Source organism: Telopea speciosissima, chromosome 9 (genome assembly GCF_018873765.1).
Source record: "Telopea speciosissima isolate NSW1024214 ecotype Mountain lineage chromosome 9, Tspe_v1, whole genome shotgun sequence".
Classification (NCBI taxonomy): Eukaryota; Viridiplantae; Streptophyta; class Magnoliopsida; order Proteales; family Proteaceae; genus Telopea; species Telopea speciosissima.
Genome location: NC_057924.1, coordinates 59,342,669 through 59,367,994, shown reverse-complemented (window position 1 = coordinate 59,367,994; position 25,326 = coordinate 59,342,669). Strand labels below are relative to the sequence as shown.

At 37.7% G+C, this 25,326-nt stretch overlaps 2 protein-coding genes across 2 annotated transcripts in view; both read right to left on the bottom strand.

Annotated features, from left to right (window-relative positions):
* Positions 1 to 11,943, bottom strand: part of LOC122638537 (pleiotropic drug resistance protein 3-like) — a 28,551-nt gene extending 16,608 nt beyond the window's left edge. The window contains exons 1-11 of the mRNA XM_043831374.1: positions 11,849 to 11,943; positions 9,686 to 9,771; positions 8,918 to 9,002; positions 8,164 to 8,323; positions 7,987 to 8,063; positions 1,869 to 1,922; positions 1,677 to 1,767; positions 1,240 to 1,541; positions 883 to 1,164; positions 465 to 778; positions 54 to 214 (exon numbers count right to left, since the gene is read on the bottom strand). Coding sequence (XP_043687309.1) covers positions 54 to 214; positions 465 to 778; positions 883 to 1,164; positions 1,240 to 1,541; positions 1,677 to 1,767; positions 1,869 to 1,922; positions 7,987 to 8,063; positions 8,164 to 8,323; positions 8,918 to 9,001 — 1,525 coding nt within the window. The 5' untranslated portion in view covers position 9,002; positions 9,686 to 9,771; positions 11,849 to 11,943. The remainder of the gene's footprint in view (positions 1 to 53; positions 215 to 464; positions 779 to 882; positions 1,165 to 1,239; positions 1,542 to 1,676; positions 1,768 to 1,868; positions 1,923 to 7,986; positions 8,064 to 8,163; positions 8,324 to 8,917; positions 9,003 to 9,685; positions 9,772 to 11,848) is intronic.
* LOC122639202 (pleiotropic drug resistance protein 3-like) lies at positions 9,682 to 17,735 on the bottom strand. The gene is made up of 3 exons (XM_043832024.1): positions 17,311 to 17,735; positions 11,849 to 11,972; positions 9,682 to 9,813 (listed from the first exon to the last, which is right to left on the bottom strand). Exons 1-3 carry the CDS (start codon positions 17,733 to 17,735, stop codon positions 9,682 to 9,684), a joined length of 681 nt encoding a protein of 226 aa, XP_043687959.1.
* Positions 17,736 to 25,326: the final 7,591 nt, after the last annotated feature.

Genomic DNA, 25,326 nt, shown 5'->3' with positions numbered 1-25,326 from the left:
GTATTTTGAACTTTTTAAGGGGTTCAATTAGAAATAAGCATAGAGAGACTTACGGTATGGAATAATGAAACCGCCAAATAGAAAGAGAAACATCTGAGTCAAGTTAGCAGCTGTCATAGAAGCAACAACTGTACGGGAAACGGATGCAATAAATCGGAACATGGATGTGCCCATAAAATGCAGAGCAAAAAGTATAATGAACTGGCGGAGAAACCTGGAAAACAAGATAAAACAATAAGAAACTAATTTTAAAGAGTTATAAATGGAAATTTCTAGCACATTCAACATTTTCTATGTAGAATTTGGAAGAAGAAATGGGGTCTATTGAATGGTACATCTGACTTGCATCCACCAGAACATATACCTCGTATGCTATTACATATGCTATCAAATAGCTGTATATTTTACCAAAAGATTTTTCAGATTTCATCAATTAAAGAAGTTAACCCTCCATGAATACTCACCTTCCAAACTCAGGACTATACCCAATGACATAATAAGTAAGAGCAGTCCAAACTAAGGACTGCATAAATGAAAGTGGAACCTTTACAATAGCCGATGGAATAGCATAAGTCCAAGCTGGGTAAAAGTAGCTGTCTCTCTGTTTGTAGAATACAGTGAGCCTTGAAACTGTCATAGATATTTCTGGGAATCCATCATTAAGTAGCCTCATAAGCCCATAAAATATGGAACCCAAATAATAGTTTGCATGGATCGAATCAACACCCATACGAGTCCTTAGAAAAACAGTCATTCCGATGGATGCGGTGATGACAAGCTGCAGGGAACAAATATTCAGGCAGCTGTTAAATTGGACAAGTAAGGATTTAGGTATGTCATAATAGATTAATAGGAGGGAATCTCAAATGTAGTGATACCAACCTGAGTTGCTTTAAAAACATATACAAAATAATTCCGCCTCATGAGAAGATATTCCTTGCTCATGCAGGCTTTGAAGAGCTCCCATTTGTTTAAAGAGTAGAAACTAAATGATAAAGCATTTTTATGGCTCTGAGATTTGTCATATGGATCTGAAAGCTCCTCATCCAGCTTTTTCCCAATGTGGAATGCATTAAAATTCTCACAAAATTCATCAACAGAAACATAACTGTAATCTTTCTCCTTAAGGAACCAGTACTGCGCCTGATCCTTTTTAGAGACAACCTGAATTTGAAAATAAAGTGGCATCACGTTACTGAATAAGAGAGTTATATGGTAGGAGGTAGCTATAACACATACCTCTTGAAGAAAATCAGCTGCTCCCTTTCTTTCTGGACACCTAAATCCACAATATTCAAAGAATTCAAGAATATAACTACATGGACCATGGTACACAATCTTTCCTTCTGCCATCAAGATAACATCATCAAATAGATTATAGGTCTCTGGTGCAGGCTGAAGAAGTGAGATCAATGCTGTAGCATCTGTTAGATGCACCAAGTGCTGAAGGCAAGAAACAATCTGAAAGGTTGTAGAACTGTCCAGGCCATTTGATATTTCATCCATAAAAAGAGCTTTTAATGGGCCCACAATCATTTCCCCTAAAAAAAAAACATTGTATTTTTTTAAGGAAAAAATAATATTTTCCAACTTAAACCCTCCAAGAATGAAATCTATACACATTTTTAATACATGATATGGCATAATCATCAGACCAACCTCAATATTCACCATACCTGTAGTCAGTCTCTTCTTTTGACCACCTGAAATACCTCTTCTCATGGCATCTCCAACCATTGAATCAGCACAAATATCAAGTCCAAGAATCTGAATGGTATTAACATGCAAGACATTTATTCACATAAACCAATGACCCTCCTATGAATTAATAAAGAAAAATATGATTTCAAACAGTTGAATATATTTACCTTTAAGATGTAGTCTGTTTGAATGGTTTGTCCGGTGCCTTCAACAGAAATTGCCTATTAAAACAGTTCATAAATAAAAGTTATCAACATGGCAATACACCAAAAACCAACTGTAAACTAGAACATAATATAATGATAATGTCATACCATACAAATTATCTAGAGTACTAAGTAAACACTATAACACTGAAAATAGTTCCATACTTGTTCAGTGACAATTTTGTGCTTGAAAGAATGCTATATGAAATCCAATGCATTCAACTATATGTGTACTGAATTTGTTACCCCTCTCTTACGTGCATAATGCAACAAATTATATAGGGATGTTTTATGTTAATTTCATTTAGCAAAGTAGGAGATTTTGAAACTCAAGGAAGCACTAGGAGAAGCCTCAAGGTGAACACATGGTGTTTTGGGTAACTAGTGTATGTCTCCTATAAAATTTTTAAAGGAAGATCGACAACTCTGGTATCTTGCATCTGGTATTACCATATTAAGTTGACAAAGTAGTTAAAACAAAGGGTCAATAATTTCTGAAAAAGGTTTATAATTATGTTTAGGAAATGATATTTATATTTAAATAACTATTTTTTGAAGCATTTTTATAGGTTCTTTATTGTAAGATTAGATTAGGGTTAACCTAGTCCCAATTACCCACAACACAAATAACTAAATAGTAGCCAAAACATTGCAACTGCAGATCTGAAACAGAGGTTTAGCATCAGAAAATTGCTAACTCCAGAACCAGTAGTTCCCCAACTCGTATGGGAGTGATACTCCTAACAAGTAAAGGTCCAATAGGGGTGATGAAGCCCTAGAAATCTCAGCTTCGATTGATGTCTGAAGAGGGAGATACCAGCAGGTCACTAAAATAGAAGGTAAACTCAGATTTAGTAACTTAGTGAGTAGAGAGCAAACCAGCCGACAGAATGTAATCAAACTTGGATCGATTGGTGCTTGTATGGAGGAGAAGCATTGCTGAAAGTTTCACTCAATTCCGATGGGGGAGTTGGGAGATATGGGGATAGCACCAAAATAGAAGCTTAGGCTCTGCAGGCCAAACCAGCCAGCAGACTGGGCTGGAATTGGGATCAAGTGAGCCTCTTGTGTGGTTGATTCAGCCCTCCAAAGTTCTACTGGATCAGTGCTCAGGCTTCAGAGAAAAACTGGTTCGATTGTTGCAGACAGCAGGACAAAAAACAGGTCTGCAGGAGTGTGGTTCGATCCTTCTTTGTTGATGATCAGCAACAGCAGTCAAGGACTTGATTGGAGAATATCTTCTGGACTTCTGCAGCAATTGATTACAATAGTTGCAATCACAAATCACAGCAGGGAGTAGCTCGGTTGGGTGTAGAAGGCAGTGAAAAGAAGAGAATAGGAAAATAGAAGGTAGGAGAAATAGAAAAGGGGGCTATGAAGGTTTGGCTTTCTCAGACCTAGGATTTTGGCTCTCTCAGCCAAGCCTCCCAGCCCTTCATGTCACACACATGGACAAGAGAAAACTTGCTGAAAGCAATAATAATCAACTTCATTAAATCATGGGGAGGCTTCTAAAGCCTTTACAATATATAGAGGGCCATACTTGCACCTCAAGTAACAAAGAAATAGAAACTTAACATAAAAATAGAAACTTAAGCCTACTTTCTAAATCTGAAAATATAAACTAAACTAAGCTAAGTTTGCTCAATAGACAACCACAAAATATCCAAGGGACTAATTCTAAAAATAGAAACTAAACAAAACTCCTAATTCCCCACACAGACAAAATTGACCCTTCTAAAAAGTATTCACATGATCTGGTCTTGGGCCCCACAGGATCTTTTGGTAGCATTCTCACCAAGGAAAAATAAGGGGCTGTGACACTGTTCACATGAACAGTGTTTTGGCCTTTTTTTCTTCGTGTTTTGTATTACATCATTCTTACTTTGTAACTGAGCACAATTGAGTAGATACAATTTAGGAGACAGATATGGACCAAGAATAGGAAGATACGGTTTTCAAAGCAACTCAAGCACTTAATTGACATGAGCGTGTTAAATTTGTAATTTAATTATATTTTTTCATAATTGCAGGAATGGCCCTGATGTAGATAAGTCACTTAGAGGTCTTATTTTAGTGGAAATAAGTCTTGGGTTGGGTTATACATGTGTTGGGCTTTTGATCCCATGGGTTTATTTTGTAATTGGCCACTTTAATGAACCTAAAATATGGGTAGATAGTGGGAAAACGGGATTTACTTTAATGGTTTAGTTAGAGTCCTGTTTTGAGTTTATTTCCTTTATTATTTCACTTTCCTAGTCAATTTAGATTACCTTATTAGTTAAGGATAAGGTTAGGCCTTTCTTTTTTACTGTCAGTTTATTTTTGAGTCTTCTATATAAGTTTGTAAGGGAGGCCAGCATTGTACCCGAATTTGATTAATGAAATATTAGCTTGAGCCTTTGTGAAAATCCTGAGAAGGATGGGTGAGATGCCCAAGCTGAGATAGCCAACCCCACCTTTCCCCATCCCCTTCCATCAGTTCTTGATTCTAAATCCTAGTTTCAGTCAAATCGAGTTCAAGAGTGCTACAAGCTTTTGGGATTTCTTGCAACTGATTGTCACATCGATTTCTTGAAGATTACTACATCAAGATCATTGCTGCCAGGGTACATCTCCATCAACCGAATCAGCAGGAGCAATCCAAACATCGATTTAGGAGAACCTAGGGTTTCTCAAAACCCTAAGTGCTGCTTGATCTCTGTTTCTCTCTATTCTGATCGGCTTCTCTTTATTCAAGAGCTTATTTATTCTCGATTGCTGCTTCATCAGGTTATTAATTTGGTGGGATTATTTATTTTGGTTATCTTTTGAGATCACATCATTCTTATCCAACCAAATTTGAGATCCCAATCCCATCGCTCTCTTTCTTGTTCTTTGGCTCTGGCTGGGATTAGACCTATTCTGGTTCTAGTCTAACTTTATTTGGTATCGGAGCCTATCTTCTCCTAAAGTGGATGTTAATATAAGGAAGATGAAGCCAGAAGTTCCTTACTTTTCTGGACAAGGGCTCCATTCCTAGTCCTTGATTGGTTGGATTCCCTAGAGGAATATTTTGGTACAACCCAACAGAGGCGCAGAAGCTTAGGTTTGTTTACTTCCGATTGACTGGTTATGCCAAACAATGGTGGAAATCCCATGAAGAGAGACTTAGAGCTAGAAGATATGAACCTAGGACTTGGGAAGAGATAAACCATGAGTTGGAGAACAAGTACCTACTGGAATATATGCGAAGAAAGCTCTCCCTTCGAGATTGCCACCAAAAGACATTTACAGTTGAAGAGAACTTGAAACATTTAGTGCAAAAGTTTGAAGCCACTTTTGGTCCCCTCTACCCTCCACCTCCACGGGATGCTATTGTGGCAGCCACTGAAGTTTTGAAGATGGAAGAGCAACAAGAAAAGGCTATGGATGCTGAAGATCTACTTAAGGCTGCCCCACAGAGATTCACTCCACAGTCAGGTGATGGTCACTATGCAAAATTCTGCCCGCAAAGAGGGAAGGTAAACTCAGTGATCACAGCCATTGAATCCATTCCAGAGATGTTAGTGTGTGAACCACAACTTGGAGATGAATGGGGTGCTAATGCTGCCCTTAAAGGAGAAGAGTGTGAAGACACCCTAGATAATAACACTGACATCTATGACGTTAACGTTGAAGTTCCAGCAATTTATGTCGTCATGGAATAGTCAGTCCTTGACATTTCGAATGTCGAGGCATACATTGAAGAGTTTAAAGCAAAGAAGGTTGAAGAAACAATTGTAGAAGACCCCATGGACATGACTGTTGATCTAGAAGCCGAGCACATAGAGTTCGTCATGCCACCAGAGTTCTTGAAGAAAAAATTCCATGACTTGAAGACTACATTCCTAACATTCACGAGCTACCTGAGTACTGTTATAGTTTGAAGATGGATATTCACCACAAAAAGTTGATTCCTCCATTTTGCAAAATTTGAGGACGAATTTTTTTCAAGCAGGGGAGAATTAATGTAGATAAGTCACTTAGAGGGCTTATTTTAGTGGAAATAAGCTTTGGTTTGTGTTATATATGTGTTGGGCTTTTGATCCCATGGGTTTATTCTGTAATTGGCCCCTTTAATGAGCCTAAAATATGGGTAGATAATAGGAAAACGGGATTTAATTCAATGGTTTAGTTGGAGTCCTGTTTTGAGTCTATTACCTTTATTATTTCACTTTTCTAGTCAATTTAGGTTACCTTATTAGTTAAGGATAGGGTTAGGCCTTTCCTTTTTAGTGTCAGTCTATTTTTGAGTCTTCTATATAAGTTTGTAAGGGAGGCCAGCATTGCTCCTGTTCCTTGCCCGGTACAGTAGTCCAGTTCCTCTCATAGGGGGCGAGAAATGACGACCTAACCCCCTGCCCGAACACACTGCCCGAGGGAGGTTAAAACATCATTTCCACCTCCCTATGAGAGGAACTGGACCACTGTACCGGGCAGGGAACAGGACAGGAAAAAAATTCAGCATTGTACACGAATTTAATTAATGAAATATTGGCTTGAGCCTCTGTGAAAAATCCTGAGATAGGATGGGTGAGATGCCCAAGCTGAGATAGCCAACCCCACCTTTCCCTATTCCCTTCCCCCATCCCCTTCCATCGGTTCTTGATTCCAAATCCTAGTTTCAGTCAAATCGAGTTCAAGAGTGTTACAAGCTTTTGGGATTTCTTTCAACTGATTGTCACATTGATTTCTTGAAGATTACTACATCAACATCATTGCTGCCAGCCTGCCAAGTACATCTCCATCAACCGAATAACCTAGGGTTTCTCAAAACCCTAGGTGTTGCTCACTCTGTTTCTCTCTATTCTGATTGACTTCTCTTTATTCAAGAGATTATTTATTCTCAATTGCTGCTTCATCAGGTTATTAATTTGGTGGGATTTTTTCTTTTGGTTATCTGTTGAGATCACATCATTCTTCTCCAACCAAATTTGAGATCCCATTGCTCTATTTCTTGTTCTTTGGAGATTTTTTATTTGATCCTGCTTGGGATTAGACCTATTCAGGTTCTAGTATTACATTAGCCCCTGGCCACCTATGAGGAGTTAGGTGCAATATGATGCAGGCATGGGATTGAATAGCCTGTGGGTAATGGCCCAGACGATATGATCCTAAAATTATGGCTATATGGAAAAATCCGGAAAAAGAGAACGGGGTATGATTGATGCTACTAGGGAGAGAGATATCAGTGGAAGGATATGATCAGAAAAAACATGGAAGTTTCAGAGTACAAAAAAAAGAGTGAGAAATCAATAAAGCAAAGAGGAGGAGAATCAGAGTATCAAATAGTCTAGGAAGAGGAAAAATTAGGAGATTGAAGTAATCTGAAAAGAAGGAAATTCAGAAATGACCAAGGCTTCCCCGTCCTCATTGGTGGCAGTCAAGGAAACTCTGGAGTCATTTGCAATCTTATCTGGACTAGGAATCAACAACTCTAAGTCTTTGATGTTCTTGACTGGTATCTCTGAAGATTTGAAGAGCACTCTCAGAAGTATTTTAGGATTTCAGATTGGCTCGCTCCCAATTCGGTACTTGGGCCAAGTTGCTTGTTATTAGGTTACTAGTTTATCTGTCCAAGAACTCTAGTTAGGAAAGTTTATATTATATATTAGTTAGGATACTAGTTTCCCTGTTTTCTATATATAAGCATTGTACTCCATACGGTGAATAGGTTCTCTCTCGTACCCTACTGTAAGGCTTCCCCCTATTCTCATCCATTTCTTTAAGTCCTACTATTGCTCCGTTACTCTTCTAATCGACAGCCTTCATTTCTCTCTCTCTCTCTCCTATCCATTGTTCTAGCTTCATATCCTATTTTTTAGGAAAGAATTTCTCTCTTCCCTCTCATTAGTTCACCTATCGTTGACAGTTATTTTCTCTTCCCTCTCTCTCACTTGAAATCCATTTGTTTCATATGTAATGTAGGAAAGATTTTGTTGTAATAAAGACTAGGAAAAACATTTTGTACTCGTGTAATATTATATAGTTTAAATCAGGGTAGTATACCTATTATCAAGCACAACAATAAGGACGGGGAAAATAGTGGTGCTAATACCTTCATATAAGTATCAACATCTGGATCTGGAAGGATTCCAGCTTGCTTCTCCCTTCTACTAACATCCATCATAATCTCTTCATATACATTGATGAACAAGATAATATAATTTGTGAATTCAAACAGATAAAGAACTTGCAACGATATCCAATTAAAGAAGGCCCAAAGAAAACCTACCTGCTCGACTTCCAACACCCTGACAACATGCAGAAAAGTCAAGTGTTTCCCTCACAGTCATCTCAGCTATGTGCAGATCATGTTGGCTTATATAAGCTGATGTTTTTTGGGGAACAAACTCTTCCAGGCTGTGACCATTATAAGAGATCTCTCCAGTAACCTAGAGATTGCATTAAAACAATCTTATTATGCTGGGATAAAGGATTAAAATACCACGACATAAGCATAACTTCAAACAAAGCAACAGCATAATTAAAAATTGTTTCAAAAAATATATAATGTCGATTAATACTATCTCACCAATAATAAAACTGACAACATTTCGATATCCCTCCAACCCAAAACCGTTTTCGTACATGAAAGGAAATCTTTTTTTTTTCATTTAATATTAGAATTTTCTCAAAACTTCTTTGAACGCTTCAACAGTTTAGTGCTGGAATACAACCCAACCACCATACTCAAGCGTATGGAGGCATGAATCAGCTGTGCCTAATATATGTAATTAAATATTTCTTTGCAAGGTTTAACAAGATGTGTAAACCAAATGAATCAATCGTTATATGGAAAGCATGAATTCAACAAGACTAAGTCTACCTGGCTATCCATTTAAAGTTTCAGTCTATAAACCACTGAGCTGTTCTTTGTGACATAGATTTGTTCTGACAATCATATCTTGTCGTATAATAAATGTGAATTTGCATGCTTTGAATTGGAATGTCACCAGGTTTTGATAAAAGACAGTGTATATAAAAACCTTGAGAGATTGGTTTAGTTTCCCTGATAGAGCCAACATCAGTGTGGTTTTTCCACATCCTGGAGGACCAAGTAGTAGAGTCATCCTGTAACACAGAAAAGTCTATGTAAGTAAACCTTAACTTGTTTATTATCTCAAAACTTTCCAAAACAGAGAAGAATTTAAGAAGGATTCCCCTCCATAGCTTTTTAAATTTTAGGAACCACAATATATCTTAAGGCAAGCTTTATTTAGTAAGAAGAAAATTGTAAGTAAACTGTATTTTATGTTTTGGGGGTAACATAATGTCATTTATATTGAAGAATTATACTTAAACGCAACACCACAGTGGGGTTAAAAATATAACTGATTTAAACCAAAAGATCTCTTCAAGCAAATATAGCTTCAAATGGTTAAACTTAATCATCCATTGATTTTGCACTTCATGTTTAAAATAAATTCAAAATGCTAAACATCGAATCATTTGTCAGAAAAATGATTATTGTATTTTTCCAATCCTCATGAGGTCATCCAATTTGGATGTTCAGCTAGGATGGCCAGGCTATTTGTTGACAATGATTATCAGGATACCTGATGCATGATGTACATATAGTCTAATGCACAATACATCAAAGAGTAGAGCATTACGTACGGATCATCATTTTCGATAACAAGAGCAAAGATGGGGGAGGGGAGAAGTGACTAAATGGGTGCTGATCCCACCTTGAATTACTCTCTAGACTAAATGAATTTTAAATTTTTAAGTTCTTCGAACTTTTTATTTCCTACCTGCTAGGCTTGATGACACCTCTGACATCCTTGAGAATGCTAATCTTGGCTATCTGAGACTTTGAACCAAACAGCTTTGTAAAGTCCTGTCCAATAAAAAGCCCAAATATGTAAGAAATAGAAGAACACTGAAAGGATGTTTAGAAAACATAAGTTTAGCAACCAAGAAAGTAGCTTAGTTACTTAACATAGCCATATTTCATAATGCCATAAAATATCTCATGGAAACAGTCCTCAAAAGTCAGAGGAGGCCATGACAACAGTCCTAAAATCTGAGGGGAGATTTGAGGTTAATATCTCATGAAAAGAGTCCTAGAAGTCAGAGGAGACCATGAATTTGAGGTTAAATAACTCATGAAAAGAGTCCTAAACAGTCCTAACATTTGAGGAGGAGATATCTCATAAAAAGTCGAATGCTAAAATACTTCCAGTTTCCTTAAAATAAGTGAAGAGAGTGTTCAGTTCAGAGTCTCACCCACAAGGGTTTGTGCTGAACATACGTAGTCACTTTGGCTTGAGGTCTCCTTCTTAATCTACCCATTAGGAGGGGCATTAATGGTGAAACCAGGAGAATTCTCTCTGCTCCAAAATGCGGGTAGTTCTCTTGCCACACTCTCTAACTGTTTTAGCATGGTATTATCAATGGTGAAACCAGTCATATTGTTTGTTTCCTCCAAATGCCACATCCGGCTTGTCCAGTCGATTCCTAATCATTTTCTCTGTACTTTCAGTTGGATCGGACCAAATCTTGAACTGATTCCCGATTTCAAGATCGATCCCATTTTCACCACGAAATTGAGTTGGATCGGACCAATTCAAAATCAACCATGACCGATCCCCAATCCCGGTTTTTAGAGCCGTGTCTACAACTTACCAGTCGATCCTGATTCAATTCGAATTAGAATCAATGGAAGTTGACTCCATATTTTTAAACCTTGGTAATAGTCGAGTTCAAAGATGGGAACGGAGAGTCGACTCGGATATGTCCTGGCCATCTTAGCAATCCCTCAATTCTAGGGGTGTCAAAAAAATACTTCCAGCCCGAGCCCGCCCTGACCTGTCCTGAGCTCGGACATGGCTGGGCTGGGTTTAGTGTTTTCTTGGCCCAGGCAGAGCAGGGCCGGGCTTGGGTTGAGACCTTGATCCTAGGCCGGGCTTAGGAAAACCTTGTTAGGGTCGGGCTAGGTCTAAGATTTGTTAGGCCCTGGCAGGATTGGACTGGGTTGGGCTTGGGTTTAAATTAAAACCCCTAGGGTTGGGCTGGGGTTTAGGCCAGACCTGCCCCGACCCAACCTAACCCTGTGTATTATAATAAATATGTTGTATATTAAAATGTCATATAATAAATCATGGTTGTTGGATATAAAATGTCATATAACAAATCATATTATAATAAAATGCCACACTCTGTCGATCCAGGGCTTGCCTTGGTGGTTCGCTACTCCTTTGGGAGAACTGCGTCAAGAGCTTGATCGGTGGTTCAAGTCTCCTTAGCGACATCTAGTCCACATTTATTTGCTTTCCAAGAATTGGAGCCTATGGGTACCATATTTGACCCCTTGTGGGTCCTCTCATTGCCTCCTTGTGGGGCCCTGATGGAGTTGATGGCCGGTAGGCCCTTGAATTGCATCTCACACCCATTCTCCTACGAGAATGGGATCCCAGCTCTACTCTCACCGTACTCAAGGTCCAAATGGCATATAACAAATCATATCATATAATATGCCATACAAAACAAAGGCAGGGCTATATCTCAACCCGACCTGTGGGCCAGGTTGGGCTAAGGTTGGACTAAAGGGACTCAGGGTTGAACAAGGGGTTTAAAAAGCCCAGTCCAATCCAATCCTATTTCACCCCCTATTTACAATCTAACTACTTCATTTAATTGCCTCTTCTCTTATTCCTAAGAAACATTTAATATAGTTTTTTCAAAGAGGATAAATCTATCATTTCACATAAGAACCTCATTAAATGTTGCATTAAATGACTTTCAACTTTTCAAAATCCCTTTTTTGACATCTTCCTTAAGTATTGCATTAAATAACTTTTAAAAATAAAACAAAGGGTAGGGACACCTTAAGAGTGAAGATGGGAAACCTTAAATGGGATGTCAACAAAATCACTAGAACTATAAAATTATTCTTAGATGATGATGATACTTACATTAACTGTGCTTCTAAAAGAGTTCCATAAAGTTGGGAGTGGCTTGCCATGAACTACTTCACACTCTGCTTCAACACTTAAGTTCTTATACCTCACTTCTACGGTGGGCAATTTTACAGCGACCCTACAAAACACAGATATGGTCAATTTTCATAAATCTTGAACTACATATTTTATTAAGAGTGGGGGATCGTTGGCAGGTTGTGTGGCCCCTGCACTTGCATGGGGCTAATGAGAGCATGGGCATGACATCAACAAAGGTGGGATTTTCATATTTTACAGGGGCGAGACCTTTTCACCGGCTGTGTCTAAGCGCAGGCACCATGCAACTTGGCAAAGATCTTTTTCCATTTTATTTTTTAGTATAATTATACTAATCAAATTGGAACTTGCAAAGTGATACTAGACAAGGCTAACTTGAGGTTGACCACTCATGAAAATGGCTAAGGACAATAGCCAAAATTGGTTGGATTTGGACCAGGTACAAGCTGATCATACTCCACATCATAGTTTCCCGTGCAGCACTTAAACTTTTGTGATTGACTTGTGGTTTGTAATAATAAAAAAAAAAAAAAAATTTCTATGCAGTTAAAATACTGTACACCCTCTCATAATAGATTTTTTTTTTTTATTATTTGTCTCTCCTCCCTTGAGCATGTAGACCCCATGTAGATGATATTGTTCTACACGCCACCATTGGTGTGGCATGGGAGATTCCCACCTCCCCCACACTAGTGGCGGGGAAGCTCTTCCTTAAATTTTAAATTGGATGTCAATTCTCATGTTTAAGGATGTAGCTTGGATCCAACAAGCCAAAACCCCATTCGATTGTTTCTAGACGAATTGAACTAGGGTTAAAATGTTCCCGTTCAAGGTTGGCCAGGTTGGGTAAGGTTAAGTCTCGAGTCCTCATGGCCCAACCTAAGCCTGACTTGCAAGGTATGCTTCATTCATATATATTTATATGGAGAGGGGTTGTTGTGTGGCCCCTACACCAGCGTAGAGACCGAAAAGAGCTCGCACTAGGGCATCCAATAGGGGTGAGATTTTTCATTTCACAGGGGGCATGGTGGTTATTCGCCTTTCCTATATAAGGGTGCAGGCACCATACAGCCTAGAAGCCTTCTTTTTACCATATTTATAACATTGAAATTTTACATTCCCCATTACTAATTACATTAAAACATTTCAAGATGGGCATTTCAGGCCGGGCCAAGGTGAGCTTGGATTGAGATTTCCCAGCCGAGGTTAGGTCAAGCTTCATGATTGGGCTATGCATAGCTTTTGAGTATGCTCTAAGTTCTACCCTATTCTTTTTCTTTTCTTTTTTTCTATATAATAATATATTTAAGAAAGGGTTGGGCATGCTGCCACCTTTTTGTAAGCTAACAACATGCACCAATCATAGGGCTGGGCACAAGAGAGTAAAATGCTATTTTCTAAACTGGGAAATTAAAAAAAAGATGACACATGTGGGACACCTAGTGATGTGCCCAGCCTTTTTCCTAGGTTTAAATCTCCATGTAACAACTAACAAGGGGGTGATAATAAGTCATTGTCGGATTGCCCAGTGTACCATACTTAAGAATCCAACTGTCTACCCAACATTTGAAAGGATAAAAAGGTGTCACTGCTCATGTTTTTATACTCAGATTTTTAAGTGTATTGGGAGAGGAGAAAAATCTATCATTATCGTCTTGTGACATATGAGATAAAAACCTATTTTAGGTAAGACAAAACCCATTAATGTAGCTAATTTTACCATTACTCAAAATACCCCTATTGTACCACTTTCGGGTTGAAGGGCAAAGTTATCTTAATGCCAAACTCAATATAACCGACCGTGATTACACCAAGCAAAACCTCCACTAATTCAATAGAAAAGGTTCTACTTAATAAAACATGATCATCTCTGTTTATCCCCTGGTATGGATCCAACATTGATCTGGGTCTCATGGGGTTGGTCGCTTTTGGACATTTTCCACTGGCCTTATCGGTCGTAGCTAAGAAATAAGTTGACCCGGATATGCAGGTCTAAAATAAAAAACCAAACCGGGTGACGACAAGTTGAGCCATTTATACGTATGAAACTGAGGGTGATGCATGAATCACCCCCAATTAATGGGTCCCACTTCACTTAGATGTGTTTGTCAAGTTTCACATACTTTAACCGTAATATACATGCATGAAACCATATGCGTTTCTTAATATTAAAATTAAAAAAAAAAAAAAACCATATGCGTTGCTTTGCTTATATCATCCGTTGTTTCCAATATTCTATTTTTATTGAAATTGAATAAGAATATATTTTGTTAAAAACATAGAAAGAAGAGGTTTTATGCACTGTGGTGCATGGTGCAGGATCATGCATACAGCCGTTGGATGAAGGTGAAGGGGTGCACCCTAGACCCTCATCCCCCATCTAACGGTTGTGTGTATGGCGGTGCATCACGCACAGCCATGCACAAAACCTTTTGCCAATAAAAAATTTCAAACAAGTTAAATGTTCTAATGATTGGGTAAATGCAAAAGGTTTTATGTACGATAGTTTATGCACACGATTTTGCCTTCAACTATTGGATGGGGGAGAAAGGAGATGTGCTATTACACTTTTAACCCCCACCCCATTTAACGGTTGAAAGACACGACAATGTACGGGTCATGCATAAAAACTGGGTCCTTGGGTAAAATATTATTTTGCGGCCGCAACAAGTTAAGCTTCTCTAAAGAGAGAGACCACAAAATTTTACCCTGTGATAGTTTTGACCGTTGGGTCAACAGTGACATGAAGTGGACAAACTATATGTCAAGTTTCAAATTCAGGGCGCAGCCTGCGCTGCAGCACAAAGAACATTCTCGCTTATTTTTATCTCCCCTATTTTACAGGGTTTCCATTGCCCAAGAATTTTTGTTTTTCAGAGGGTACTCACCAAGATGCCAATTGATGAGTTCAAATAAGACAATGGAATTATGAGATCATTTCTTCTAATGGCTACTAAGTACATAATTAAGCGGGATTTTCCTTTTAACTATTTAATACTTTGAGTTTCTTCTTTTTTATTTAATCTTCAAGAGAAATAGAATCCAATATGAATAATAAATAACAGAAATTAGGGAAAGAGAATGCCACCCGTTCACATGGTGCAGACCACGTTATTCTCTGACACAATGGCGCATGAAATGACTATCGCACCCCTTGAAACCTCAAAAATGACCAGAGGTGTGAAGGTCATTTTGCGTGCCCCTATCTCAGGGCGCAGGGCCAGCATGTCTGGCGCAACCGGGTGGCATTCTTTCTCCCTAAAAATTAATGAAACAAAGATTACATAAGTTGGTTTTCCAGGTTGCAATTAGCTTAGGCTGGGCAAACTCAATTTGAAGTTTAGACATTTTTGGTGATATATATCATCAAAACAAAGGGTAAGAGAGCAGCCCACGCCGCCCTTGTGCCCTAACACAAGTGCACGTGAAATGACCGCCACACCCCTTGGAACCCCAAAAATGATCAGGGGTGTGGCGATCATTTCACACACCCCTGTGTCAGGATGCAGGGGGCAGCATGTTTGGCACAATCGGGCAGCGTTCTTTCTCCCTAAAACAAATATGGGAAATTGAACTATGTTTCATCACGTGCTCCTTACGCCTAGACACAAGAGCAAGTGAAATTACCATCTTGTACCTATGAAATAAAAAAAACCACTGATATTGATGCCCCTGTGCACGTTCTCATTGGCCCCCGCATTGGCATTGGAGCCACGCGACCAGACAACGATTTCTAGCCCAACAAATATATGTGAGTTATATTATTTAGTAGGCTTTGCTCTAACATTAAGCTAGTGAACTTTAGAGGTTTCACAATTAAATTTCAATCAGTTTACCAAAAAAAGAAATCAAATTTCAACCAAATTGTTTGAAAAAAAAAAAACTCAACCACAATGAGTGTGTTATTGCCTATATATGGTAAAAATGTGTATAAAATAGTAGAAATTAATTAGAACAATGCCACTAACCTCTAATATCATATAATGGAAGTTTATCATATTTTTGTAACATTAATTTCAACCTCATGATTATTTTTTTACATACTCATCTTATTGGTTGAAATTGACTAGTGAAAATGATTTTAGATCCTTTATGATATGAGCCACCCAACTACCATTGACTCTGCTATGACAATTTTTGAACTTTAAAAATTACACTAATCTTCTAGATACTCAAATTTTCCTCTACATATGCATTGGGAGAAAACACGAGCTGCATAGTATACACTAACGCTTTCTTGTGTCTATCTCTATCCTCCCACAATAGAGACAGATATGTCATTTTATAGGAGAGAAAAGGAAGAGAAAGACACAAGGAGGCGCTAGCTTACATTACATAGCCTGACAGCGTTCTTTCTCTCACATGTATTATATATAGTATCTATTGTTTGTCATATATGTATAAAGTCCATCGATCTATAGTATACCACGATTCTATGACATGGAGGTCATGCCCTTAGATAGGAGAGCATATAACTGAATTCGAAGTTGACATTTGAAACAATTGCGAAATATAATATAGTTGAAGATTCACAAATGATCATACGTAAGACATTGTTGGGTCCATATTTTTCCCTCCATCCATCTCTAGTCAAATTCCAGTCCAAATGCATGCATGTCCTATCGGATTCATCTCTGGATTCAGATCATCTACTGCCGAACCGCTTGGCAGACCCTACTGCCAAGACACAGCAAGGCAGTAAATGACCATCTTACCCCCACTCGGGCAAGGCGCTCGGGCAGGGGTAAGGCGGCCATTCCTCGCCTTGTTGTGTCTTGGCAGTAGGGTCCTACTGGACAGCTTGATAGTAGAGGATCCAAAGCTCATATTTATCCCCAAAGAATATGTCAAAGGGGGGGGAGGGGGCGATTCCAAGATTGTGAAAAGGTGTCGTTGTTCTCTCCAACAACGATCTCCTATGAATCCTATATGCACAAAGCCTTTAATCGAATGGATTCAATCTTATACATACGTGAGGAAGGTAATCAGAAAAGAAAGAAGTACTCATTTTCTTTCTTTTATCACTTAGGATCTATGCACCTCTGCGGTTCCCCTGGATTCCATGTGGGTGGAGATCGGATCCCAAGGACGATCCATCTACGTCGACCTGATCCGGGATCCCGTATACACCCATTGATTAATCTGATTTGACAACTTTTCAACTTAATTTTATTAATTATATTGGTAAATATTTTACTAACTATATATGCATTCACGTACGTGAGCGTATGTGAACGATTCATAGCTGTTCAGATGGAACATTCCCATAGAATAGATTCCATCTGAATGACTGTGAGTTGTTCACTTACGCTCACCACAGTATAGACCATATTATATGGGTTTTGAAGAAGAAGAATTTACGTGCAGTTTTGTGTATTCTAAATTAAGAAGAAGAAAATAAGGAAGAAGTCTTTAGTTACCTGTCAATTCTATCTCTAAGTTTCTGCAACAAACGGAGATTATCATTCTCAACGTTCTTGATAAGCTTTGATATGAACACACGTCGTTCTGGAGCTTTAAGCTTTCTAACATCAACCACTCGTTTTCCATCTCCACTTCCTTTCTGATCATGATCATCATCATCATCATCATAATTATCAAACAAGGATAATCTGGTTCTTTCATAAGTGGGCAATCTCTCAATCGCTGCCCACTGTTCGTAATACTCAACAGCAGCAGCTCCAACATCAGAATCATTATAGTGATCATCAAGATCTCCCATTGCAGAACTTGTTCTTCCATTGCTCCGAAAACTTTGGAATGACCTCCGCATGCTCCTAGCGATCTCTGTTAACTCGATTCGCAATGACTCAATTTCATCATCGTCCCCAGTGAACTGAGCCATTTTTTACGTACTGAAGAGAGCTTAAGAATAGTAGAACATATATGTATATATATATATACACACACACATAAGAGAGCAAGTCCTTGTCAGATTTTAGTTATTCATTTATTTCTTTATTTTTATTTTATTTCTTGTGAAAGGGTATACCAAGACGTTGCACATTGGTGACAAAATGAAAAATGTGTCAGTTTGCTTGAAGCAAGCAAATAACATCTATTGTTCACTTTGATGATTTTATTTTTATTTATTTTTTATTTTTTTCCCTTTCATGTGTGGAACATGTTGTGATAAACCTCATCACGTACAGCTTAGGCTTAAGGAAGAAAGAACAGTTTCAGAAGGAGAATGACATAAAAAAAACAAAGGTGTATCCAATGCACGATGCATCTGTCATCGTAGGGCCTGGGAAGGGTCATAATGTATACAACCTTACCCCTGCTTCACAGAGAGGTTATTTTAAACTCGAATCTATAATCACTAGATTCTAATGGAGCAACCTTATCATTGCACCGAGGTCCGTCATCTCATTAGGGTGCATGACATACAAGACGATATGTGAAGAAATTAAAAAAGTTAAATTTATTTTCAAGCTTCATCACTAATTCAACTTTCAACACAAACACTTGTCAACATTTTATAGGACAACTCAAGAGCCACAATATATTTTTCTACCTCCTATTTTTAATAACATAATTTTCTTGCATAGATTATTCAACTATCATGGCCTGAATCACGTATTAAATACAAGGTGTTCTATATTAACTGTCATTAGATGTTAGAAAAAACAAGTGATCCTCTAAATCCATATTTGCATGGTCATCCTTTACGTAAACAAAAATGTAAGGACTCACACAATCAACTTTGAGTCTAAAAAATGATATCTAAAAGTATTTTTCCCCCTTTTAAAATTATTTTGAGTTAGCTCGAATATCTTGCATGGCCTATGTAGAACTGGCCTTGTAATGCCCGTATTTTTAGAATCAGTATTTTCTGTTAACTTGGGCTTTGTACGGTAACGTTCTTTTTTAGTGTTTTTAGTGTTTTTTCGTTTTTTTTTAATAGAAACAAGTTAAAAACTATATGGTAAGTCCGGTTTGTTTTTTCATTTTTTTGAAACGAACCGGACATTTGGCACACTTTTAAGACACATTTGCAAAACACCAAATTGGTGTTTCTCACTTGGCAAAAACACTTCTTTAAAAAAGTCGGAGAAACAAGCGTCCGTTTTAAGTACGAGGGGTATTTGTGGGATTTGACCTTTAAAACATAAATCCATGATTTTGTGCTCTAAACGAAACTAGTCTTCTTCTTCGTCTTCTTCTACCGTCTTCTTTGGAGAAACACAACATCACATCTTCTTCTTTGGAGGTCATTTGCAATCGAAACCAGTTCACGGTGTTGTGGATGGGTCAGAGCTCTGTGGGTGTGGGTGAAATGACTCTTCGAAGGTACTCTCTCTCTTCCCTGTGATCTGGTTCCCTTTATCTTCTTGTGTATTTTCTTCTGCTTCTGTGGGTGTGGGTGAATCGACCCTTTTGTGTTTTTCGAATCCCTAAACAAGCCTCCATTTTGGGTGAAATGTATAAACCCCTGGGCAATCAAAAGCCCTTGGAAATTAGTTGTTAAAATCGATCCTATTGAGATGGACTTGGACCTCTGTTTTTTTCTGTCTCTGTGATAATCGGGTGGTGTCTGACTCGCATTGGTCAGCATCCCTTGGTCGATGGTTTTGACCATTAAAAGTAAATGTCTAGAACAGCTTCTGTGATAGTAGTTTTATGTAGCTTAGAATCATGGTATTGAAGAGGTTGTATCTGATTCTCTTCCAAAAATGCTCCTTTTTAAAAAGAAATGTTAGATGGCTTTCAAACTATGGAATTTCTGCGTTTTTGAGAAGTCTAGATTTGATTATGCACTTGTTCAGGTCGACCATTTGATTTCCTGAAAGTTAAGTGAATCTCTAATTTACTTTTCCAATTTAATGAATGGCATGATCACATGAGAAAAGTCTTTCCTTTCTCCTGCTGCTGCTGCTTATTTGTTCTTCCTCTTTGATTTCTCTCTCAACCTGTCCTGTTTAATAGCATTCCTTATACAAAATTCTCAACTGTGCATTATATAGATGGAATATGATTCCAATAAGAAGATAATTCGATTTCTCTAGAGGAGAATGGAAAAGCAGGATACTTGTAGCAGAGTCCAACAATTTGAGCAACCATTATCCACCTTTAATGTTACTTGTGATTTAAACAACATGCCCAATAAAGTGTGACTTGTTTCACAAATTGATTACCAAAGATTTCGCACTTGGTTGCCTTGAGTCAGGTTTTCTTTTGTTGGTCTGTCCGCACAACCCAGTTCTATCAAAACAAATTGGTCATGGTTAAAGATGCCATAGGCCAATGATAACATAAAACTCTGAGTTAGATACTTTTGAAAATTTTAGGTGAACCATTTGTAGCCTAGGCTCATTCATTTACAAATGGAGACTGAAGATTTGTAACTTTAAAGTTTGTGTATCTGTTTCAACTGTTTACTTTTTCAAGTTCAATTTTCAGGTACATTGTATTATTTTTTTTTAACTCAGCCATGAACATCCTTGAATTGGTTGATGTAGTCTATTGAGCATTCATCTTTATTACTGAACGCATTATTACCTTTTGACATCTAATTGCATATTTGTGGATATAAACTTAAGCTGCTAGTTTTTATTCTAATTTTTTCTTCGTCCTTTCCTTCTTCAAGTGGTCTACACGGGGAAGAGGTTTTTGAACTCATGAATGTAACACCAACACTCACAAATGCTGTCTAGTTTTTTGTTTGTCTATTTGTGCAGAACTTGCTGAGGACAACTACATGGTTATACGATTAGTGATGTCCACTTAACATTGTCTGATCCAATATATGATTATTGATGATGGTGGCAGTACACCCCGCTCTCAACTGGGGGAAAAAAGGAGAAAACTATCTCACTGATGTCATTTCTGGTTTTGGTTTCTTTTTTGAATAGTTACTGATATCTTTCTCAGTGTGGGTGCCTTTTAACTTGTTATCTAATGAAGAAACAATTGATTTTGATCTTCCTTTTCAATTTTCTTTTCCATGTTTTGTTATATGATCTCTTGTTTTATTCAATACATGTGAGAACATTAGGAAGGGTTGTGGCAATGTCCCCCATTGGGTATTATCATTGAAGTATGGTTTGTGGCATGGTCTCATGGTTACTTATAAATTTCAAACTTTATTTGTTGGGTTTTTAGCTCAAATTGGTAGAGCACTTGGAACATGAGTATGTCTCAAGCATGTTCCAAGGGGATGGTGGTTCGAATCCACCAAGACCTATTTTATTCAACTATTCATAGCATAGTCAGTTGAGACAATCATGAGCATCATACAATGTCTGCTTAGGTGAGCAAAATACTGACCGATTGGGTGATTGTTGGGATTTGGAGGCCAATGAATCCAAGTGTTTATTTTGTGTTCTTCATTGTGGTAAGCTGAGCAGAATATTGATCTCATGGTTGCATTGCAGGGGGTCAATTAACTCAGCGAGGGGTGATTGTCAATCGAGATGTGAGGCAATCATATTCACTAACTGCGAAAAAGAAGCCTGTTTATTTTTTTTCCTTAAAAACCTACAAGTATAAAAGTATGGTGTAGGTGGCAATTACGTAATTTTTGGTAAATAATAGAAACAATTTTGTTAAGTGCGACCCATACAGATTTTTGTTTCTTCTAAACATCAGAAACGTTTTTTTAAGGGTTACCATACAGCATTTCGTGATCAAGAAACGCTCAAAAAACATAGAAACACATAAAAGTGTGTTGGACCCAAAAACACTAAAAAAAAATAGAAACGCTACCATACAGATGGTAACGCTTCAAATAATTGATTCTGGTGTTTTTTGATTTTTTGGAACAGAAACGACCTAAAAACTGTATGGCATCACCGGTTTCTTTTTTTGATTATTTGAAACAGACCGGATACTGGGCACACTTTTAAGCCCTAAGTGATTTGAGAATCAATTCTGGGAAAAATCGGAGAAACACGCCGAGTTTGTAAGTTACGAGGGGCATTATTGTCATTGGCCACTTTAAACATAAGAAGGGAAAACCTAACGCCATTTCTTTGTTTGACATCAAGGGTTTCTCCGCCGACCTTCCAAAAATCGCAGGGGACGACTCCAACCTTCAAACGGTAATGGCAAACCTCTCTCTCTCTCACTTTCTCTGTCGTTTTTTCTCTCTGCAATTGGAACTTGTGATTTTGCAAAACCCAGCGGTTTTGGGTTTTTGTTTAGATTTTGCTCGGTTTTTTTTTTTGATTAATATTAGTATTTTAATGATGCCATGAATCCCCCCACCGGTTTTGGGTTTCTTTAGATTTTGTTCGGTTTTTTATTTTGATTAATATTAGTATTTTAATGTTGTTTAATGCTGCCATGAATGGATTTCACTTCAACCCGTAAGTCAAAAAGAACCATATATTTCATGGTGGGAGGTTCAAACCGATCATGTGTGTGTGTGTGAGTGAGTGAGTGAGTGAGTGAGTGAGGGAGAGAGAGAAAGAGGGATTTACTGCCAAGGAGTTGCAGGCTTGTATAGTTTTAGAGGTCTAACCTTGTCCTGGATTAATGGTGAACAACTGCAAGAATAAAGTTTATTAAGATTTTCGTTGGAGAATTGAGGGCTTAAGACAGAAAGTGAAGTTTTTTTTTTTTTTTTTTTTGGTGAAGGACACAAAGTGAAGTTCACTCTTGAATAGTTGGGAGTTGGGTTGATCAGAGAAGCTCTTCAAGTGAAGCCGATCTGATACCCATGTCTCGCACACACAGAAACCCAAAACGATGGTTTTTCAAATGCCCCGCAAATAAGGATATTGGTGAAGGTCCCATGTGTCCTTGTGATGTGTTTTTTTTGTTAAAAAACTCATAAGTATAAAAGCCATGGTATACGTGGCAATTACGTAATTTTTGATAAACAATATAAACGATTCTGTTAAATGCAACTCATACATATTTCTGTTTCTTCTGAACTTTAGAAACGTTTTTTTTTCAAGGTTACCATACAGCATTTCAAAACCCAAAAATGCTCAAAAAACACAGAAACACATAAAAGTGTGCCAGACCCAAAAACACTAAAAATAAACAGAAGCATTACCATACAGAGCCTTGATTGCCATTAGGTAAGGGTGTTAAACGGTCCGGTTTTGATTAAACGGTTAGGTTCGGTTCGGTTTTGACTGCTTTAGGGTAGAAATCGTAATCAGACTGTTTCATAATCAAAACCTGGACCGTTTGATAAACGATTTCGGTTAAATGGTTTTTAAACGGTTTTACACGGGTTCAGTTAGATGGTTTCTAGATGGTTTCATAAACCATTTACTAAGTCTAATTTACACTGGTTAGCTATTGCATTTTTTAATAGAAAATGGGGGCCTTTGGCAGTGCACATAACCATTAAGGAAGACGCATATAAAAATTAAGAATGAAATAGGAACAACGGAAGCCATGATTAGAACTTCAAAATACAGAGACCCAAAAGTACATAACAGTGTGAATCAGTAGCTCTCCTGAAACTGAGGTTTTTAAATGGTTAGACGGTTTGGTTATAATTGGTTTTAATTAGATTACACGGTTTGAAACCGTTGGATTAATTGATCGAAATTGAATTGAACTGACTAAATAAACAGTGTCATTTCTAAAACCATAACCAGACCATGTAACTAAATGGCCTGCGAATTTCGGTTTAAATGGTTTGGTTTCGGGAAATGGTTTCGGTTTGGTTTTGACACCTTTACCAACAGGTGCTGGTCTTACCTGACGAACAATGGACAATAAAAAAAGAAAAGGGCATAAAAGTAATTGTACATCTAAATCTTCAAAATATAACCTTTTGAACACCTGCAAATTTATTGTACAATATAGGTTCAAGTATTATATGTGAACCGTACGAAGAAAATGCTCACTAAAACCCTAAAATATCTTAAATTATAACATAGGGGCATTTTGGCAATTACACCAACTCGACAAACCTACATAGTGAACATGAAATAATCCATAGAATCAATAAATACGATACAACTATCAGAAGTCGATTTCAGGTTTCTTGCGCAAAATTACGACCAAAACAGTGAAAAGGGTAAAATGAAAATTTTAATAATTTAGACATGATAATTGTTAAATAATAATGTCAAGGTAGACACTCAATAAAATAATCCGTTTTAGTTTAAAATATCGCAGAATAAGTTATCTAAACCTTATGTGATTTTTAGATAATTAAAAAGCCCCAATTTAGAAATGTATTAGGTGATGGGATCTTATAAAACAATTTATATATGAGAACTTAGTAAATAATTGTCTTAAGGCTCTCTTTGACATAGTTTATATTTATATTTATGACCTATTTATGAATAATCAATTAAGATATAGGTTATGGGCTATAAACAATAATCATTTGGTTACTACTAGACATAATAGATAATATAATGAAAAATAGGTTTGGTCTGCTTAAGCGAAGAATATATTATATATTTTGGTGGGGCGGGGTGGGGTTGGAGAGAGAGAGAGAGAGAGAGAGGCAAAAGAGAGGCTTTGTTCTAATTTTCATTAATTTTACCAATTTACCCTCACTTAAGTAGCAATTGTGCACATGTTCATTAATGGTACTCGCATAAACAAACATTAACAATTTATATTGATAAATCATACACAACTCGAGAATTATTTATGAATTTATGCTTATATTGATTTATTTTAATGAAATATAGGGATCATAAATCATACCAAACACATCTATTTATGTGTAGTCTTAACCCACTTGTTGGTATTTTCAAACTAAATGAATGAAAACCTATATGTTCTAACCTACTCGTTGGTATTTTCAAACTAAATGAATGAAAACCTATATGGTCCTATGGGTGGAAGGGCACCATTGGAATTTTTGCTGCCTGCTTGAATGTGAGAGAAACTTGGAGAAAAGAGTGAGAAGAGATGAGGAAATCACAGGAGAAGAACCAGTGGGCCTTGTGAGAGGTTGATTTCTGCAACAATCAAGAAGAAGAAGAGGAGTTTGGAGCAAGGATCTTGAGGGGGCCAAGCATAAAGAAGGATTTGGTTTCTCAAGAGGTTAAGGTTTTTATTGTGGTGCTGCCAAGAGGGCTCTGTGCGCTTCTTTCTTCTACTCCCGCTCTCTTTCTTCCCTCCTGTCTCAAGTTCAATCTTGATTAAATCTAATTTTTTTCTTTAATTTCTATTGTAACTCAGTTTGACTCGAGAAACTCCATCTGCTCAAACTCGAGACCTCCTGATGAGCATGGACATGAAGCGCACCACCGCTCATCAACTGCGCTAGGCAATTGTTGTTGGTTTTCTCCCGATTCTCCATTAATTTTGAACCAAATAACCTACAACCATTAGATTAGCAGGAGGCCACGTGGTGGGACTGGGATTGCAAGCAGCACGATGGCCGCTCAATCCCAAGCCGCAAGCGATCCAAATCCATAGTTTATCGGATCCAGATCCTTTATTGCCGAGCTGCCTGGCAGGACCCTACTGCCAAGATACAGCAAGGTAGGGAATGACCGCCTTAC